Below are 22,578 nucleotides of genomic sequence, written 5' to 3'. Positions count from 1 at the left end.
CACATCCACTACACCCACCACCCACACCCCACTTCCACCCCACTCCCTCCCCACCCCCACTCATCACCCGGCATATTGCATCATAATTTTTAAACTTAAGTTTTGTGTAAACTTATATTAAAAAGCGACCTTTGCATAAGCACAATGCAACATGTAAATTTTTGTCCAAGTTTTCAAATTCGGATGTTGCAGCTGCAACATTTCTAACAAGGCCATTAATGAATGATGCAACAACACCATGTAATGGCATCCACAACAAACTCACTAACTGGCTGGTGCGTCAACACAAACACACACGCGTGTGTGTGAGAGAGAGAGAGAGAGAGAGAGAGAGAGAGAGAGAGAGAGAGAGAGAGAGAAGAGAGAGAGAGAGAGAGAGAGAGAATACATGTAGTAGACATAATATAGGAAAAATAGATTGGTTAGAAAGGCGGGGTCCAGGAGCTAATAGCTGGATTCTGAAGACACAAATAGTAAATACACACACACACCTTTCTCAGAAATCTGTTGAAAAGGGCTTTCCGGGTATTATATACAACGAAGGTGAGACCCACACTTGTATATGCATCCCCACCAAGGAATCCCTACCTGAAAAAGGACAAGAAGAAACTGTAAAAAGTCCAGAAATATGCGACAAGACTCATTCCCGAGTTGAAGGGCTTAAGCTATGAGGAAAGATGGAGATAACTGGACCTCACAATTCTAGAGACAAGGAGAGATAGGGGAATATGATAACATATAAGATTCTAAAGAAACTCGATAAGGTAGACAAATCATCATTGTTCAAAGCTTGGAAGAGTAGAACGAAGGGTCACAGCTGGACACTAGAGACGCAAATGAGTCACAGGGACGTCAGAAACAACTTTTACCAGAATCAGAACCGTCAATAAGTGAAACAGGTAAGACGTAGGAGTCATTGAAGCTAATTCGATCCTAAGTTTTAAATATAAATATGATAAAAGCGTAAGAAATGAGTCTTTGCATTACTCTAAGAACGTTCGGAAGGCGGGGCCAGGAGCCTAGCTCGACCCCTGCAAGCACATCTAGGCGAGTACAACATTAATGTGCTGCTGCTGCTGCTGCTGCTATTGTTTGTGTCGAATCATAAAGGTCAGGTGACAAGAGAATCAAAGCGGATTATCTAACTAACGATTTAACATTGTAAAATGCAACTGTTTTGAATAACCAGAAACTATCGAACCCAAGCAGCCTACCTAACCCATTCATACCGTTGCTTTGTAAACGTCAATATTCAATTTTGTTCTACTTCACTACTTCAAAAAACTACTACAAAACTACTTCAATTTTTTTTACGAAAACAAAATTTGATGGATTGATGTACAGTATTTGTGACAGGAAAGTTGACTAGGCACACTGGCGACTTTTCAGGCAGGCTCGTTCTTGTCAGGTGGGGATGGGGGAGAGAGGGGTGGGGAAGGGGAGAGGGGGGAGGTGTGGAGTGATGGGGAGTGAGAGAGGGGTCCGGAGTGGGGGACAGTTAGTGTCAGTCAAGTCGTGCTGTACTCAGGCTCCTCCCCCTTCACTTCCCACTTCTGACCATCACCGCCCCCCCTCCCCCCCACCCCCCTCACAGCTCACTTCTATATTTGTTTGAAGTGTTGTACATTTATTATCTAACTTCCGGTACTGCATTACTACCGTAGGCCTACTGGCCCAGGCGAGGCAGTTATACTACAGTAGGCCTACTGGCCCAGGCGAGGCAGTTATACTACAGTAGGCCTACTGGCCCAGGCGAGGCAGTTATACTACAGTAGAACCTACTGGCCCAGGCGAGGCAGTTATACTACAGTAGGCCTACTGGCCCAGGCGAGGCAGTTATACTACAGTAGGCCTACTGGCCCAGGCGAGGCAGTTATACTACAGTAGGCCTACTGACGCGAGCGAGGGAGTTTATTTACACGAGTGGATACATCCGTGTATCCGTCTAACTTTTTGTTAAAGGTAAGTTTGTATCCGACAGTCGAGTATCCTACTTGACTCTCGGATACAGTCAGGTACAGGAAGCAGGCTACGACTATCACTGCGCGTCTGGGTTATGCCTCAAGCAGTTTGATGGTAATAATTTATGTTATTACCAACAGATGTAACAAAAAATATCCAATTGAGCTTACAGCGCGCGATTCTACACTACTATATTTTCCCCCTGAATCTCTAGAAACCATCAATGCCAGACCTCTTTATCAGTGGCTTAGACATTAGATACCAGATTTGAGATAATGATAAAGTGATATGCTTTAAAAAAATAATAAATATTACATTTGTTCACATTAATCTGTGTGTGCCTCTTTAATCCTGATCTCAAAGTTCCCAGGAACTTTATGCCAGATTTAGTGAGAACGTCTTACTAGTATGGAGCTTAGAGAGATAGAGATAAAGAGAGAGAGAGAGAGAGAGAGAGAGAGTATGGGGGGTATGGGGGGGGCAGCAGGTGTATACGGCTGACTCTCACTATGACCACAGAGTAACCGGTGGTTGGTGGCACTCTGACTCTTCGTCTTTAAGGGCCACGTGTTGTGGTTTTGACTCTGCCGCTCCTGTCAGCCAAATGGGCGACAGAATCGCTGTGTTCATCTCACAAATCACACAACTTCATTCCCCCTCTGAGACAGTTTAAGTGGGTGGTGCATCAAAGTGAATCTCTCATCTCGCTCTTTGCAGAGATAAAATTGTATAGTTAATTAAATACTTGTGCTTAGTAAGATACACTAATGAATCAGACTCTTAATAGCCTCTGGTTGGTTGGCAGAAATAGAAGAGGCAGCTTTCAATTCACGTTTTTCATAACATTTTGAAACTTTATGACAATTTCCTGCCCACCTAACCTATCAGAGGACCCTTAACTTACTGTTAAAAAAAATCCCCAAATTTATTTTCATTTTTTTTTCCATTTTCAAATTACGTCCACATTCGGCCATACGGGCAAACGGCCAAATGCGACGTTCTTTTTAAGAGGACAGGTTGCGATATGACGGATTTAATCTCTATAACTTTATAAAGTTATAGAAAGTGATGGGGCGTGGCAACTCTCACTATTATAGCAGAAAACATTGTTCTCCTTGAGAAGGAAGCACGACCCATGGGAGACGGGCCGCCCATGCCATGGTACGGCCTAAAACCTATACCGAAATTAATTTCGGTATAGCCCCCGCAAAGGGGAGGGGGTGCAGGCCTCCAGCCCCCAGAGGGGAGGGGGTGCAGGCCTCCAGCCCCCAGAGGGGAGGGGGTACAGGCCTCAGCCACCAGAGGGGAGGGGTACAGGCCTCCAGCCACCAGAGGGGGGTGCACGCCACCAGCCCCACAGAGGGGAGGGGGGGCACGCCTCCAGCCCCCAGAGGGGGGTTGCACGCCTCCAGCCCCCAGAGGGGATGGGGTGCACGCCTCCAGCCCCCAGAGGGGAGGGGTGCACGCCTCCAGCCCCCCAGAGGGGGGGTGCACGCCTCCAGCCCCCAGAGGGGAGGGGTGCACGCCTCCAGCCCCACAAATAATTACTGTCGCATTGTCAAGAGTTTATGTGGTGGGTTAGACTGATCTGTCGCGTTGCCATGGTAACCACTTTCACTGCTCCCATATAGACTAGTAAAGCCGACCAATTAGGATGGCAGCTTTTTCGTTATGGAACATCGCTGACAGGAAATTGCAACCTTTCACCCTGAGGGCAGGGGGGAGGGGGTAATAGACTAACGAAACACTTGTGTTAAACACTAACAATTGTTTGTGTAAACTAAAATAATTGCACACCACACAAACTCAAATCTCAATCCATTCCCAAGAACGACAGTACATACAGGAAGCATGTGGTGGAACGTACAAAAATATGGACTTCTGTACACAATGGTTCATTTAGTACTATCAGAATTCTGACAGACATAATACTGAGTCAGTCTAAAAAAATAAATCATTGTGTATCACTTGTCCTTGGCAATGTTAGGTTCGGGTTTTGGCTTCTTTCCCAGGCCCTCTGAATCACTAGTATAAAACACTGACTCGTTTGAGTACTTATTTAGTACATATAGCGTCTAGTCGCTATATCATTTATGACAGGTTTCAAAATCTACAATTTAAGACCACAGGCTTGCATTTTTTCAAGCCTCACATCCGCCCAGAAATGTTGTTTTGGCTAACCTAGGCTTCGGCCTTGTTTAATCCATTTACATCAACCACCATCAACCGAAAACTTATAATTTCATCAACAGCCAGCTGGAACCTGAAATTTTATGCGACAACCAACCGGAAGCTGCCAATCCAGGCCACAATCAAACAGGAAATAATGTTCCATATTACTTGTAATATGGTAATGTTACACATTAGTGTTCTAGCGGGGGTGTAGCATCAACCTTGCCCTTACACGGACACAGACATCAACCATGTTACCTGACCAATTAATCAACCACTCAGGATCGCTGGACCAGAAAATAGCGGCAGTATACCCTGGAAACACAAATCGAAACTGTCTATTTTCCGCTTGTTACAACTTGTAATAAAGTTGTTACATCTTAACGTGTTTATGACATATTTGAACGTTGTTACAACTTGCTATATTGGTTGTTATAACTGGTTAGGAAGAGTTAAAACTTGTTCGAACGTTGTACCAACGTCGTAGTTTCGGTGTGTCTTTGGCGGGTCAACACGGTGTACTCCAAGACTCGCAGTATAGCATCGAGAACGTCGCTCTGGCTGTTGTTGTTAAAGATTCGCTACCTGGAATGTAAAATTCCACGTAGCACGGGCTATGGTGAGCCCTAGAGCGCTAACTATACACCAGATTTACCAGAAAATTAAACATATACAATCCCCCAGAGGCGCCCAAGCCCACAAATCCTCCTCCCCGTCCAGAGAGCCATAAGAACAATTTCGCTAATGACAAGGAGGAAAACAATTTTAGGAGGAAAGTTGTTACCGAGAGGATCACGGCGCCAATAAAAGGTCGCCAATTCCTCTAAAACGGCAGCCAGTGCTCCCTGAAAAGGCAGCCAGTGCTCCCTGAAAAGGCAGCCAGTGCTCCCTGAAAAGGCAGCCAGTGCTCCCTGAAAAGGCAGCCAGTGCTCCCTGAAAAGGCAGCCAGTGCTCCCTGAAAAGGCAGCCAGTGCTCCCTGAAAAGGCAGCCAGTGCTCCCTGAAAAGGCAGCCAGTGCTCCCTGAAAAGGCAGCCAGTGCTCCCTGTAAAGGCAGCCAGTGCTCCCTGAAAAGGCAGCCAGTGCTCCCTGAAAAGGCAGCCAGTGCTCCCTGTAAAGGCAGCCAGTGCTCCCTGTAAAGGCAGCCAGTGCTCCCTGAAAAGCCAGCCAGTGCTCCCTGAAAAGGCAGCCAGTGCTCCCTGAAAAGGCAGCCAGTGCTCCCTGAAAAGGCAGCCAGTGCTCCCTGAAAAGGCAGCCAGTGCTCCCTGATAAGGCAGCCAGTGTTCCCTGATAAGGCAGCCAGTGCTCCCTGATAAGGCAGCCAGTGCTCCCTGATAAGGCAGCCAGTGCTCCCTGATAAGGCAGCCAGTGCTCCCTGAAAAGCCAACCAGTGCTCCCTGAAAGGTGGCTAAGTGCTGCCTGAAAGGGGGCCAATGCCACTTTAAAAGCCATCAAAGGCTTCTTACCATAAACGTTAAAACAATACCAATATGGGAATCGATGCCATTAAGAAAAAATAACGCCATTAAGGGTAAAACAACGCCAATAAGGGTAAAACAACGCCATGAAAAGAAAATACAATTAAGAGTAAACCATACCATTAAGAAAAGCATGTGAGAGGTAAACAATGGCATTAAAGCCGTCCGCCGGGCAGTCTCACTAGCAACTCCACCTCGCTAACCACCACTGACAATACAAGGGTTAGCTGCCGTCCCCTGCCGTCTGGGCTACAACTGCCGTCCCCTGCCGTCTGAACTAGACTGCCGTCTCCTTCTGGCTACACCACCAAAGGCCCGTGAATTGTTTCTGGTTCAAATTAGAGCCAGCATTCCTTGGAGGGGCTGGAGCTGCGGTCTGCTCTCTGGTAGTGAAATAAAGTTTAGAGAGTCCATCCTCACGCCCCACGACACCGTCCAGGCCTCACCAGCCCCACCACACCGCCCAGACCTCACCAGCCTTGCACACTTCACCAAAATAGATTTATCATACTTTGTTTCGTGGAATATTAATGTTTACTTAAGACTAAGGAAGCCGACAGCTGGTGGAGGAGAAGGAAGCTGACAGCCGGTGAAGGAGAAATACCCTGACAGCTTAAAGATGTTTACTTAATGCCGCAGGAACTGCCTTGAGACGAGGCGTAATAAAATTAAATCCTGGATAATGGCAGAGTGCCAGGCACTCTGCTGTAGAGAGTGGTATTGGTGTGTGTGTGTGTGTGTGTGTGTGTGTGTGTGTGTGTGTGTGTATCCCACACACACACGTGGTGGGGGTCATGGTGGAGGCTGGGTGTAAGGGATCATGGTAGGGGGTGAGGGCAGTGTGAGAGCTCATGGACTCGGGGTGACTGGGGGTACTAATGAAACATTAATACAAATGTGCGTGACTAATATCTCCCAGGAACCACTTGTAGCAGGTGTGTGAGACCTCTCATCAAGGCCCAAAGCTGAGGTCTCCAGCCCATCAGCAAAACATTGCCCAAAAGCTTCTAAATCAGGCCGCACGCCCCTACTTGTCAAAAGTGGGAGAGGGCGCGCCGATGTTTGGGCGAGAATAATGAAAGGAGCAGTCAACAGGAAAAGGTGATCCAGACGTTTAGTACATGTGCGGTCCACAATTCGTGTCCTCAATCTACCAAAGGTGCGATATATGGATGCTTCACTATACATCTGTCCCCAGCCTATAGCCATGCCCGTCTTCCTTGCATGGGGCCAATAGGCCTTTAGGCAAGTTACTATAATTTATAGGTTCATGTATACCAATTGAACCCGCCTTCACCTGCCAAAGGTTATCTGGCTCACCTGACAGATGCCTCACCTGGCACTGACTCATCTCGTACCACTGGCCCTCTGGTTTAGTGTCAGACTTGAGACCTATTAACCACAGGGGCCAGGGGGGGTTACGAATGGTTATCAACCTATGGAGGGATATTTAGGCCTATCAACCTCTGGAGGGTTATTCAGGCCTATCAACCGCCGGGATGATTCTATAGCCACAAAAGCTTGGTGACCAACCAGCAAATATATTTCAGTCCTGACCATAGACCAGAACTAAAGTAAATTCAGTGTATATACACAGAAGCGGAGTATACCACTGTGAGTATATCCCGTCACTCAAGAGGACACTGACTGTCACTGCAGGACGCATACAGTGCAATGGAATGCATTAGGAAGTGATGTGGTGGAGGCTGACTCCATACAGTTTCAAGTGTAGATATGATAGAGCCCAGTAGGCTCAGGAATCTGTACACCTGTTGATTGATAGTTGAGAGGCGGGACCAAAGAGCCAGAGCTCAACCCCCGCAAACACAACTAGGTGAGTACAGTAAGTGTACTGCATATTTACCGTAAAAAGTATTATAGAAAGATTTCAAATACATTATTGGATAACGACTTAGAAATGTGTAAATTAAATAACATAAAAGATTGAAATTACGACGATGTGTGTGTGGGCGATGTTGTACTGAGGTATGAGAGACGGAGACTACCTGTGGCTGTGGGGTAGAGGGTAGGAGGGGGTGACGGGTGTGAGGGAGAGGGTGTGAGACAGAATGTGAGGGTGAGACACACGCCGTGAGGGTGTAATCACCTAGTTGTGCTTGCTAGGGTTGAGCACTGCTCTTTCGGCCCGCCTCTCAACTGTCAATCAATCAACTGTTACTAACTACAAACTAATATTTTTTTTCCACCCACACACACCCAGGAAGCAGCCCGTAACAGCTATCTAACTCCTAGGTACCTATTTACTGCTAGGTAACAGGCGCATCAGAGTGAAAGAAACTGCCCATTTTGTTTCTCGCCGGCGCCGGGAATCTAACCCCGGTCCACAGAATTACGTGCCCAGCGTGCTGTCCACTCAGCTATCATGTGTGAGGCAGGAGATGAGGGTGTGAGGCAGAGAGTGATGTGAATGAGTGGGCAATAACAAGGCATAATTTGCTTTGAATTAAATTCAATACTGTTGTTGTTGTTGTTGTTGTTGTAATTTCGGCGATAACTCTGCAAAGTTTCACTTGTGTGGGGAATTGAACGAAATATTTTGGAATTTTACGGTAATGATATATTTTCATAAAATAAAGCATTTTTAGTTATTTTACACTCGTTTAACGATACCATATTCCACTCTGTATCGAAAACGAAAATAAAGTGTGTGTGTGTGTGTGTGTGTGTGTGTGTGTGTGTGTGTGTGTGTGTGTGCGTGCGTGCGTGCGAGCGAGAGAGAGAGAGAGAGAGAGAGAGAGAGAACGAGAGCGAGAGAGAGAGAGAGAGAACGAGAGCGAGAGAGAGCGAGAGAGAGAGAGAGAGAGAGAGAGAGAGAGAGAGAGAGAGAGAGAGAGAGAGAGAGAGAGAGAGAGCGAGAGAACGAGAAAGAACGAGAGAGAGAGAGAGAGAGAGAGAGAGAGAGAGAGAGAGAGAGAGAGAGCGAGCGAGAGAACGAGAGCGAGAGAGAGAGAGAGAGAACGAGAGCGAGAGAGAGCGAGAGAGAGAGAGAGAGAGAGAGAGAGAGAGAGAGAGAGAGAGAGAGAGAGAGAGAGAGAGAGAGAGCGAGAGAACGAGAAAGAACGAGAGAGAGAGAGAGAGAGAGAGAGAGAGAGAGAGAGAGAGAGAGAGAGAGCGAGCGAGAGCGAGAGAGAGAGAACGAGAACGAGAGCGAGAGAGAGAGAGAACGAGAGCGAGAGAACGAGAACGAGAGCGAGAGAGAGCGAGAGAGAGAGAGAGCGAGAACGAGAACGAGAGCGAGATAGAGAGAGAGAGAGAGAGAGAGAGATAGTTGTACACATTCCACATGCTCACTAGTCGAATTCTAAAATAGCTTTGTCATAATTGAATTTGAATCCTCACAAATCCTATTTGTTAACCACAGCCAGAGACGAAGCCACTTGAGGCTTCCACCGATTCAATATGGCATCTAAACTCCCATGGATTACACGCTTTTATTGTTTTATTCTTAACCCCCGCAATTGGAGGATGACGTTACAATTATTGCTAGTATGTTTGTCAGGTGATAAGCCTACATACTAATTCCCACCCCATGTAATGTGATACCTCACACCGCATATATATTAATCTATCTATCTATATATATATATATATATATATATATATATATATATATATATATATATATATATATATATATATATATATACTACCTCACACCGCCACAAACACCTACCGGCTACCAACAACCACCACCACTAACAACTACCGGCTACCAACAACCACCGCCACTAACAACCACTGGCTACCAACAACCACCGCCACTAACAACCACCGGCTACCAACAACCACCGCCACAACCACTGGCTACCAACAACCACCGCCACAACCACTGGCTACCAACAACCACCGCCACAAACAACTACTGGCTACCAACAACCACCGCCACAAACAACCACTGGCTACCAACAACCACCGCCACAAACAACCACTGGCTACCAACAACCACCGCCACAAACAACCACTGGCTACCAACAACCACCGCCACTAACAACCACTGGCTACCAACAACCACCGCCACAAACAACCACTGGCTACCAACAACCACCGCCACAAACAACCACTGGCTACCAACAACCACCGCCACTAACAACCACTGGCTACCAACAACCACCGCCACAAACAACCACTGGCTACCAACAACCACCGCCACAAACAACCACTGGCTACCAACAACCATGCCATTCACTCTTCCTTTCTCCATAACAGCTTTCATTCCAAAAAATAAAAAAATTCCAATTCCGATTGCAGTTTTTCATACGTGTATATATATATATATATATATATATATATATATATATATATATATATATATATATTTATGATCGATGTTCCCTTCGGGAATCTTAATTTTAAGATGAATAGGAAAACCAGGGATATACTGAACATCTTGTTTCAGATTCTTTACTTTAAAATGTATAACGTTTCGAATACTTCTCGTATTCATCATCAGATCTAAAAGAAAAAACAGAAATCACAATCAAATAACTGGTAAACAAAGAACTCATACTGAATATAATTGCCTATCAAAGAAAGGAAAATGCTTAAAAAACAAAACACTTAAGCGCACTTAAAGTGATCAATACAAATAAAACTTATTAACTGTCACATATATTAAAGCTAATTTAAAAATCTATTAAACTACAAGATAAAATTTATAACTACTAAAACAAACCATTCTATTAAACTTACGTGAAGTGATCAGAAGTGAAACTTGATACCTAACACATAGATACTAAACACTATAACAAATATTTATATAATGACTACAAATCTACAAAAAATGTATGTAAAATACAAACAGAATAAACGACAATTATAAAGTACTAACCAAAATCTTATAAAAAACTCAAATATTAAATAAAACTAAATACCAAAAAATGTATTATATATCCTAAATAAAAGATTATATTAATGTACAATGTCAAGACTTGAAACAAGTAAGAAAGGGCAAAGACATGGTAAACTAAAAATTATTTTTTTAAATTAGCTTTAATATATGTGACAGTTAATAAGTTTTATTTATATTGATCACTTTAAGTGCGCTTAAGTGTTTTGTTTTTAAAGCATTTTCCTTTCTTTGATAGGCAATTATATTCAGTATGAGTTCTTTGTTTACCAGTTATTTGATTGTGATTTCTGTTTTTTCTTTTAGATCTGATGATGAATACGAGAAGTATTCGAAACGTTATACATTTTAAAGTAAAGAATCTGAAACAAGATGTTCAGTATATCCCTGGTTTTCCTATTCATCTTATATATATATATATATATATATATATATATATATATATATATATATATATATATATATATATATATATATATATATATATTCCTGTCCCTATAGACGAGGTTTGCATAGCATTGTTGTTAAGTGGACAATGGCGGAAGCTGGGCTGGTTATATGTCAACAGTAGACGCTCTGCTCCTTCCCCCTACACCCCCCCACACACTACTACTCTCACCCTACAACCCCCCGCACACACACACACACACTACTACTCCTACCATACACGCCCCCACACACACCCCCTACACCCCCAAACACTACTCTTTCCCTACCTACACCCCCCCCCCCCCCCATTAACCCCCTCTATACACACTAAGGAATATTTACGTTTGGATTTTAGCTTCATTTTTCCTACTGCAAAATGAAGTACCAAATTCTACTGTCTATTTGTCTATCACGTGGATATTTCTACGATCGTCCACGGGGTTACAGGAAGTGCTCTCTTATCACAAGATGGGTTGCAATAAGAGGAACGTCATTTAGGCAGCGCTCACTCTTTGTGAAAAATATTTTAGTCATTCCATTTATAATAATTAACATATAACCTAATGAAGGAATTGCAGTTTCCAGAGTTTAAAATTAATTTTCCCCAATCAATTTGCATAATTATGATCAGGGCTTAAGGGATACGAACATTGGAAGCCAAAAATACGAATCAGGTTCATTACTAAATTCACCTCTCAAACATTATCAAATCATTTGAGAGGTTTTAATAAAAGGATATTCCTTCAAGTGGTACAAAACTTTATATACTAATATGAAGAACATTTTAGAATTTTGTTTTGAATTTAATTAAAAACTGATGATGACCTTCCTCCCCACTCACTCTATTTATCAAGTTGTTCTTCCCCATCTCCCTGCCTTCCCAACCCCATCTCTGCCTCCCATCCCCCACTGTCCCTTGTACGATGGGAGATAACACGTCTTTTCCTGTAGGGTGGTATGTGCAACAAGTCCTTCCCTGTAGGATGGTAGACACCATATACTCCCTGTAGGATGGTAGACACCATATATTCCCTGTAGGATGGTAGACACCATATATTCCCTGTAGGATGGTAGACACCATATATTCCCTGTAGGATGGTAGACACCATATATTCCCTGTAGGATGGTAGACACCATATATTCCCTGTAGGATGGTAGACTCCATATATTCCCTGTAGGATGGTAGACACCATATATTCCCTGTAGGATGGTAGACTCCATATATTCCCTGTAGGATGGTAGACACCATATCTTCCCTGTAGGATGGTAGACACCATATCTTCCCTGAAAGATGGGAAAGAACAGATCTTCCTTGTAGAATAGAAGACATATCCTCCCCATACACCACTGTGGAATGGGAGACAACATTTTCTCCCCTACATGACTGTAGAAGACTATACGTCTTCACTCTAACTTGTATTAATGCTGCAATGCTCTTTAATTAATATTCTTTATTCCTCCTCCCTATTTTTAAGATCCGAGCTATTTCTGGAGTAGAGAATTGGTTTAGCCTCCGTGGAGATAGAGTTCCGGAATAGCGTTATTGTATTATATAATTGGTTAGAGCCTAGTGGTGTAAGTTTTTGCATATGTATTACTTTATTTACGAGTCTCCAGCACCACTAACCTAAATAATGTTACAGGTTTACTTATATTTGTTCTTAGTGATCCCAGGTCAGTTAAGGGGGAAGAAGGGGATCGTTTGGTTTGGTACTGGGTTTAAGGGCTATCAACCTCCACCATAATAGCCTACTGTCTAACTAGCAAGTATACATTAATTCTGCACTCAGTCCAGGACTAAAATATACTTTAAACTCTTTGTGTATTTACACCGAAAAGCGGGCTACACCTGTGTATACACCTCGGGATGTCGTTTAAAATAATGTATTTACCTGGAAGTACTGATGCCATGTAAACAATGTCAAATTTTTAAATAAATTAAAACACCCCTGACAATTTTGTGTAACGGTTCACACAAACACAAATGGAGGAAGGGAAGGGAACTATGACGAGAAAGCGCCAAGTCATTACGACTATAGGGGGTCAGAATAAAGATTTGGGATGGGACGAGAGGAAGGAATGGTGTCCAACTACTTGCACGGTCGGGGATTGCATGCCAACCTGCATGAAGGGAGACCGTCGCTCTACAGTCCAGCCCAAGTGCTTGGCCAAGGAGATGGGGAGGTTGAGAGACTCAGGCACGGTGGAGTACAGCCCCCCCTCTCCGGTTCAAATGGCCCAACCACTTGGGCTGGACGGCAGAGCGACGGTCTCGCTTCATGCAGGTCGGCGTTCAATCCCCGACCGTCCACAAGTGGGTGGGCACCATTCCTTCCCACCGTCCCATCCCAAATCCTTATCCTGGCCCCTTTCCAGTGCTATATAGTCGTAATTACTTTGGCGCTTTCCCATAATCATTCCATTCCGGTTCAAATATACACAACCATTGCTTCCTCCAAAAATTAATTAAGACTTTTTCTTACATGCTGAGAATGAACACAGACAGGAATGATGAAACTCCAGATAGCAGTTACTGTACAAGGTTACACGACGATGCCCTCCACCCTCCCCTTATATTCTCTCCTTTACCCTCCTTGTGGCGAGGGTTCTCGACTTATTGGATGCTTTAATCTGCTTAGATTACGATCTTTTCTTCCACGGCTTAAATGTGTTTATGATCTCTGATTAAAGTCTACCTACCTGGCACTGTTATTTTGATGAGTAATGTGCCGTACAGTTGTTCAAAACCAGGGGACTTACCCGCTCGTAGATACTAATCAATTATCCCGTCTTCATAACAATGGCCAAATGCTCGACCCTAAAGACACATTCATCAATTTTAATATGTTCATTCAAAATAGTAATTTTCTCAAATATAAATATATATTTTTATATATTAAACCATTTTACTTTCATAAACCGGGAATCTGGCGGGTCTATGGAATGGATTTTGACCTTTATGAGAACGGGCTGCCAGACAGCAACCCCCCACCCCCTTCCCCCGTTTAAGAATTAAAAACATTTTACCCACAAATTTTGATTTAATCTTTCTCGAACAGTGATTCACTCAATTCCTGAGTTCGAAACAAACCTCTAATTGCGTTTTGCACATGCAAGAAATTGCCAGAACCAAACAAACCTAGATCCAACTATGGACTAAATTATAATATATATTAATTTATATAGAAAACACCGTTTTTGTTTACAAAGTGCGTCAAGTTATGAATATGCGTCTTTGGGGGTCGGCGGCCGCTTGGACCAGTACAGCCTGAGGACGGGCTGGAATAATAAGGCAACCAAACTACACCTGCAAACCAGCTACACTATGTACAGTGAGTTCACACACCTGCAAGTTGTTGTAACGTCAACCCATCGATGCTTGCTGGTAACAGGTGTCGTGCAGTGGTCAACCCATGTCTGAAATGACTGTACTTAAGAGTATCTAATTTGGTCGAAAGTACCAATACCTAAGTAGTGATAGGTCACCAGTAAACCACTTTTTGTACTATCAATGTTATGGAAACCGGGGAAAAAAATAAAACTAAACACCAAACTTAAATATCCTTAGACCTAACATAGCGCATACATGTACAATATTAGGCCTAAGATAACATACATTAGGCGTAGGATTGCTAGAAGTTGGATTACGTTACATTTAGTTAGGCCAGGTCTTATATTTATGCTACGGCTAAAAAATGTCTCTTGTCCAAATTCAATACAAGTCAACTTTCCGGTGATCCATCACTACATATTGGTACTTTACACCACAGTTACTATAAGTACTCTCATTTTAGGATGGGTTACTGTGATGATGGTGTAAGCCACAGGGGAAGTGTCCAGCCTTGCAATGAAAGTCTATCATAAATTTACAGTTCACTTATGATGAATTATTAATGGTCGATCACACTGATGTCACCAAAAAGCAAGTACTGTGTTCACAACGCAGTAAATATCACTGTATCACTTCCGGTAATTCACTATCACTAGTATACATAGTACGAGGAACCGGTCCTCCCTTGCAGTAGCTATCCGTCTATGCAACACGTGTTGACTGTGGCAGGCTGACAGCTTCCCCTGCTGAGGTGCGTGTTCCTCCTGTGACTGACAATCCGTGTCTGCCTGTGATTTGGCGGGCAAACTAGCTCATAAGGGCGGCGGTGGTGCCCTGGATACGCTGAAAATATTTGGTTCGTTATATATATATAGGTTATTTAACAATTATCATTATCTATGATGCAAAGTATATTTGTATAAATATTTATATTTATGTTATTTATTGAGATAACGGTGAATTATATTTTTCTTTTACTCTTATGTACTTTTGATAAAATTTTGGAGATATGGCAACAGTGCTATCCATCATTACATATCCAACTATTAACTTAGTAGCCGAGGTCGAGATGGTAACTGATGCCAACACTTTTGTATAACCTTAAGTTATCACTTTATATCTTGTGAGTACACTCGTATGTAATGGGCCCTCAATTAATTTAATAGTGTATGGACCAAACTATTGTAAGTCCATGTGCATGTTTTCTATAATATATATCATCGTTAAATCAGTTAATAGGCACTGTTTAGTTGCCTACGTGACATATGGGGTTGACAGTCAACTTGGGGACGATGCTTGCTTGTGCCTAACGTTCAGGTTGCGAACATGCTGGGTTAAGCCTCGTTGTTTTGAGAGGCGGAAATCTTTATTGTTTAACATTTGAATAAGGTCCTTGTGTGTGTCGTAATTTACGTCTGTTCAAAATCAAATAATATCTGGCGGGTAAATAATTTTATGTTATGATGCTTAAATGATCGTTATTCCTTAATAGAAATTAAGAGATTCGCTTTAAAGGACGTTAGCAGTTATTTTAGTTTTGTTGAAGGGATGAAGTGACCGTTGGGATTTTTTTTTTTTTACAATGCAGTCTGGTGCGGGTTGTGATGTAGAGGATGATGGAGAGGTACAGGTGAACGAATACGTTTGTAAATGGGAAATATAGTATATGAGTTATACTATTTAACTATAGGCGGACTGTTCGCCTTGCTGACACGATGTGTATTTACTATTTGTACCCGCAGGATCGAGCCGTTAGCTCTTGGACCCCACCTTAGTACCCGTCGGTCGGTTGTCTATTGTACTCACTCCCGACCAATTTTTCCTTTATAATATATACTATACATATATATTTCTCTCCAACACATCCTCATAAAATGCTAATAATTACAGAGACTCTTAGGTGAAAAGCAACAATATGTAATGATGGTTCACCAGTAAACTACTTTTAGCCATATTAATTTTATAGTCCGAAAAAATTAAGCTAAAACCAAACAAATGTTTTTAGGCTAAGTTAGAGACAAACGTGTACTATATTAGGTCTACAATAGCCTGTATTAGGCCTTGGATTGCTAGGGAGAAGTTTTGGATAGATGGACAAGTGTATTGTATAAGTGTAGTTGTATGTTCATGGTGAGGCTACGGAATTTTCTACGTTTTCCTAACGTTATTTTTGCTTTGTTTATTCTGTCCTTTATGTGAATTTTGAGTTTTGTTCTTTCAATCTTGACTCTCCCAGTACATCCGTATGGGTAAGGAATGAATCAGGAAGAGAGAATGGACTGAAAGTGGATATAATTCCGACACTAACACTGGACAGGTTAACATCGGTAGCATTTGGGACGCTGGGAAATACATGCACATCAGTTACAAACATAAATCAGGACTCCTCGAAAGCAATCTACTCAACACTTGTTAGATCAATACTGGATTTTGCATCACCGGCATGGAATCTGCACCTTGCGAAGCACAAAACCAAAACTGAAAAAATACAAACGATTGCAACAAAATTGGTGCCAGAGATATGTGGCTTAGGCTACGAAGATAGATATGATCACAACTGACAAAATACTGAGGGGAGTAGATAAGATGGACAAAGATAGCCTCTTCAGACTGAGAGAAAGCAGGACATGAGGACACAGGTGGAAGCTGGAAGCCCAAATGAGCCGAAGGGTCGTAAGTACCCTGTACGGGTAGTTAGCAAGTAGAAATTTTTCTAAAATGCTCTAGAAAAAAGTTGTGGAAGCCACCTCCATCTACAACTTTAAGGCTCGATTCGACGAAGAATGTGAAAATCAGAGTAGTTAGGTTGTAACGCAACAGGTACAAGGCTAATAGGCGAGGCATAAAGAACTAGGCCTCACTCTCCCGTAGTCACTGATAGGTAAGTAATGATAGGTAAATCCTACAAGCTGGATATAACAATCTCCTACAACTTATAATACACAATATGTCGATTCCGAGAATCAACGCCCCCGAGGCCCGGTCTCTGCCTCTGGTTGGTGTCTAGTTAACCAGGTTGCTCGACGTGGCTGCTCATAGCCTAGTTGATCAGGTATTTCTTGGACGTGTTTGTCCAGTTCTCTCTTGAACACTGTGAGAGGTCGGCCAGTTATGCCCCATATGTGAAGAGAGAGTGTTGAACAGTCCCGGGACTATGATTTTGATAGAGTTCTTTCTCAGTGTGCCTATTGCACCTCTGCTTTTCAATGGGCCTATTTTGTACATCCAGCCATGCCTTTTAGCCTCATGCTCCTGGTCATCAATTTTTCACCTGTCTGCTTCAGTGACCTCCGTGGCCATCTTGTTTCTTACAGCATCGCCCCTTGAAGCTGTGCATGTAGTTCCCAACCACTTTTTCTCATAGCTCACTCCACTTGTTCACCGCTCCTGCACTGAAAACATTTCACTTGGCTGCCATTCTCCCAGGATGAAGCCAACAGCTCTTGGACACCAATGCAGCTGTCTGCTCAGGATGAAGCCAACAGCTCCTGGACACAAATGCAGCTGTCTGCCCAGGATGAAGCCAACAGCTCCTGGACACAAATGCAGCTGTCTGCCCAGGATGAAGCCAACAGCTCCTGGACACAAATGCAGCTGTCTGCCCAGGATGAAGCCAACAGCTCCTGGACACAAATGCAGCTGTCTGCCCAGGATGAAGCCAACAGCTCCTGGACACAAATGCAGCTGTCTGCCCAGGATGAAGCCAACAGCTCCTGGACACAAACGCAGCTGTCTGCCCAGGATGAAGCCAACAGCTCTCAATAGCACGACTTCTGTGTATAACCTACCAGCACCAATTCCAAGTGAGGTCAACTTTGATGAACCCATTATGAGTTACCTTATATGTTAATGAAATTATAGCATTTGATTCTTACAATTCTCTGTAGTCGCAATAGGAAGGATATTTGACGTCATGAAGAGACTGGAGAGAGAGAGAGAGAGAGAGAGAGAGAGAGAGAGAGAGAGAGAGAGAGAGAGAGAGAGAGAGAGAGAGAGACAGAGAGACAGAGAGACAGAGAGACAGAGAGAGAGAGACAGAGAGACAGAGAGACAGAGAGACAAAGAGAGAGAGAGAGAGAGAGAGACAGAGAGACAGAGAGACAAAGAGAGAGAGAGAGAGAGAGAGACAGAGAGAGAGAGAGAGAGAGAGAGAGAGAGAGAGAGAGAGAGAGAGAGAGAGAGAGAGAGAGAGAGAGAGAGAAAGAGGAAAGAGAGAGAGAACTAACTCCAGCAGCAGGAGGGTGCAGCAGCGGAGGAAACTTAGTCAAGCGAGGTGAACCATTTCACTGCATACAAAACGCTTCTGAGAATAAATTTCATTGTGCCAAACGTCCGCTTTAATGACAGGTCTGCCGACTCACTAAATGAGTTCGACCTTTGACCTTCCGATTGGTGGGAGAGGAGAGAACCAGCCGGTCTTCTCCCAATACCCTCCATAGCAACTACTCTCACAGCAGTTTGGGCAACACAGTGGTCAATAATATTGATTAATAGTAGTAGTATTAATATCATTATTATTATTATTATTATAATTAGTATTACCATTAATTTTATCCACAAGTCTCCAGGCATTGTCTCACTCCACACCTGGTGGTCATAGCCAAGACTTTAGGGTCAAGCTAACTAAGACTTTATGGTCAAGATAACTAAGACTTTAGGGTCAAGATAACTAAGACTTTATGGTCAAGATAACTAAGACTTTATGGTCAAGATAACTAAGACTTTAGGGTCAAGATAACTAAGACTTTATGGTCAAGATAACTAAGACTTTAAGCTGAAGATAACTAAGACTTTAGGGTCAAGATACCCAACACTTTATTGCCAAGATATCCAACACTCTTGGTCTAAGATACTCAACACTAATTGGTTAAGCTATCGAACACTTTAATGTTAAGATACCAACACTTATGGGTAAGACATCCAATCCTTCAGTCTTAAGATATCCAAGACCGGAGGGATAAGATACGCCTTTGGCCGGAATCATCCGGCGGCTACGCGAGTACTTACGAACTCGCCTGCTTGGCGGGTTGGTCACCATCCACCAAACTGTATACGAACTCCGCTCTTCCTAAGAACACCCTTCAAGCCACGACGCCTCCACAGCACTCCCAGCTTTATACACGTGGCAAACGCTGGATTGTTTCAAGCGTAATTTAGACGTGTATGTGTGAATATATAAACATGAGCTGCCTGTTTATATATTCTTAAGATAAAGTAAGATAAAATTATATTCATAAATTCATATGATAAAACGTACACGACAGTGCCCAACTAAACGCCTCTGTTCACCCAGCACTTATTGCGTACCTGGTTGTAAAGCGATTGGCGGTTCGTGTTCCTGGGAGAACTAGTGGATAACGTTTATCATGAAGTATTGGAAGGGAAAGCTCTCAGACTGCTAGCAAGAGTCACAAATTGTCTGTCTCTGTTCCACTTGTGTAAGGAAAGAAGAAAGAGTTGGCTGGCCACACTCCGGGTCATTATGAGGCGTGAGGCGCCCTCACACACCATTATGAGGCGTGAGGCGCCCTCACACACCATTATGAGGCGTGAGGCGCCCTCACACACCATTATGAGGCGTGAGGCGCCCTCACACACCATTATGAGGCGTGAGGCGCCCTCACACACCATTATGAGGCGTGAGGCGCCCTCACACGCCATTATGAGGCATGAGGCGCCCTCACACGCCATTATGAGGCGTGAGGCGCCCTCACACACCATTATGAGGCGTGAGGCGCACACACACCAGACCTTGTGGCTGCTGCGGATCTCCTTCACCTCCTGCAGACACTCAACTGCTGGCCCGCACACCCAGACAGCCTCTTCCCTTCCTCCTTGCTCTCTTTGGCATTACCTCCCATGTTTGGATAGAAGCAGATGACGGTACGAGTGAAGGAGGAAGAGAGCCAGAGAGATGGGTGAGAATGCAGAGACAGAGAGACAGTCAGAATCATTTGTCATAGGCTTCAAGAGAGGTGTGAAGTGGGTCCACTAGAGGCGGCGTGACCACGGACACCCAGCACATGGTCCCAGCACCTTGTCCCAGCACCTTGTCCCAGCACACTGTCTCAGCAGTAGTTCCTGGAGACTCGTGCCCGGAATACTCCCACCGCCCGACCACACCACACACACTAATTAAATTTGTGCTTCTTTGAACTTAAATAAACTTGTCTTTATAATTAAATATATATATATATATATATATATATATATAAATATATATATATATATATATATATATATATATATATATATATATATATATATATAGGCGGTCAAGGTAACGTGTGGGACTGGTTAGGTTTTAGAGAGAGAAAGAGAGAGAGAGAGAGAGAGACAGAGAGAGAGAGAGAGAGAGAGAGAGAGAGAGAGAGAGAGAGAGAGAGAGAGAGAGAGAGAGAGAGAGAGAGAGAGAGAGAGAGAGAGAGAGAGAGGGAGAGAGAGAAGGAGAGAGAGAAAGAGAGAGAGAGAGAGAGAGAGAGAGAGAGAGCGAGAGAGAGAGAGAGAGAGAGAGAGAGAGAGAGAGAGAGAGAGAGAGAGAGAGAGAGAGAGAGAGAGAGAGAGAGAGAGAAGGAGAGAGAGAGAGAGAGAGAGAGAGAGAGAGAGAGAGAGAGAGAGAGAGAGAGAGAGAGAGAGAGAGAGAGAAGAAGAAGAAGAAGGAGACAAGATAAAGAAGAAATGGGGAGGAATGGTACATAAATACAGAAGATGCCAAGCACATTATTGTATATTATTACAGCATAAATGATGACCAGGACCCTTGACTGTGAGGGACGTGTTCACTACTGTGCTGCGTCACCATCCGTGTACACCATTCCCGCGTCACCGTCAGCTGCAGCATGGTAGAGCAGCTGCAGCATGGTAGAGCAGCTGCAGCATGGTAGAGCAGCTGCAGCATGGTAGAGCAGCTGCAGCATGGTAGAGCAGCTGCACAATGGTAGAGCAGCTGCAGCATGGTAGAGCAGCTGCAGCATGGTAGAGCAGCTGCAGCATGGTAGAGCAGCTGCAGCATGGTAGAGCAGCTGCAGCGATACCCACAGAAGGAAGCAAGTACAAGAAGCATCACCGATGAGCGCAGGAAGATATATTAGCAGGAGAAAATTAGGCTGATGGAACTTACCTCAGGTTTTAATGGGATGAGTTTACGTGGCGACAATAATTACAGGAGGTTGGCTGAGCCTCCCCTTCCCTACACCCCAGGATGGACTCAGGATCCCCTTACACCCTAGATTGGGGTACGCACCCTCCCCCTACACCCTAGATTGGGCTAAGCACTCCCCCCTTCACCTCAGGTGGTCCTGACCCCCCCCCCATCCCACACTCAAACACCCTGTTTTGACCAATTACTGGGAAAATATGATAATTAGAACATTTTTAATTTTCCTGAGAGCAGTTCTTAATGTTTCGTAATAATAATAGAAAAATTAACTATATTGAATTTGTTTAAGTTACTTAGCCAGACAGGCGCTGGCGCCAGGGCCAAAATCATCGTGTAGGTGAGTATATGACTATGGCACCCTGTTGGGCATGTACCACACAGGATTCAGGGTGCAAAGTTGAATAAGGTTAGCTTCAAGCATCTGACCTTCAAACTCAGACAGACAGGCAAACAGACACACTGTCTCTGACGGTCTGTCTCTGATAGTGGCACTCAAACAGCCTGAGTGCCACTCGGAGGATCCCGTCCGCCACTCTGGCCCAACACTCTCACAACCCCACATGTTATCTTGACCTTAGCAACCAGTAGAACACCTTATGGATGTTGTAATGATCAGTTATTATTATTATTATTATTATTATTATTATTATTATTATTATTATTATTATTATTATTATTAAAAAGTTATTTATATTACATTTTATATTTTTTGGGTGTCAGTTATGTTGGTGTCAAGAAAATTCACATTTACATGGTCTCGTCTCCATGGCTACTACGCCTGACGGGAAATGACTAGTGTGGCCAAGGAAAGCCTGAGAGTATGTAGGAAATGGTGGTGATGGGGGAGATGAGGGAAGGTGTGGGTGATGGAGAGAGAGAGAGAGAGAGAGAGAGAGAGAGAGAGAGAGAGAGAGAGAGAGAGAGAGAGAGAGAGAGAGAGAGAGAGAGAGAGAGAGAGAGAGAGAGAGAGAGAGAGAGAGATTAGCCTCATGGAATATTGCAACGCCACAAACTTGGGATAAACTTATGAGAGAACGGGAGAGGAATCATCGAGGGTTTGGGCTTCCCTGACGCACTGCGGCCAGACCACTCATTATACATACAGGTTAGGGAGGAATGAGATGGGTGAGGAATGGGGGAGGGGACGAGGAAGAGAGTGAGAAATAAGGTGAGAAAGGGAGG

General features: G+C 43.8%; 1 protein-coding gene across 2 annotated transcripts in view; it reads right to left on the bottom strand.

Moving 5' to 3' along the window:
* LOC123773325 (uncharacterized) overlaps positions 1–22,578 on the bottom strand; it is an 83,523-nt gene that overhangs the window by 41,378 nt on the left and 19,567 nt on the right. Inside the window, exon 4 of one of the 2 annotated variants that reach the window (XM_045766946.2) lies at positions 14,257–15,080. The exons of the other annotated variant lie outside the window; for it this stretch is intronic. Coding sequence (XP_045622902.2) covers positions 15,050–15,080 — 31 coding nt within the window. The 3' untranslated portion in view covers positions 14,257–15,049. Of the gene's footprint in view, positions 1–14,256; positions 15,081–22,578 lie in introns of those variants that run through there. 2 annotated transcript variants of the gene reach the window in all.

This window comes from Procambarus clarkii, chromosome 89, assembly GCF_040958095.1.
Source record: "Procambarus clarkii isolate CNS0578487 chromosome 89, FALCON_Pclarkii_2.0, whole genome shotgun sequence".
NCBI lineage: Eukaryota > Metazoa > Arthropoda > Malacostraca > Decapoda > Cambaridae > Procambarus > Procambarus clarkii.
Note: the sequence above shows the minus strand (reverse complement) of the source record. Positions and strands in the feature narration are given on the sequence as shown.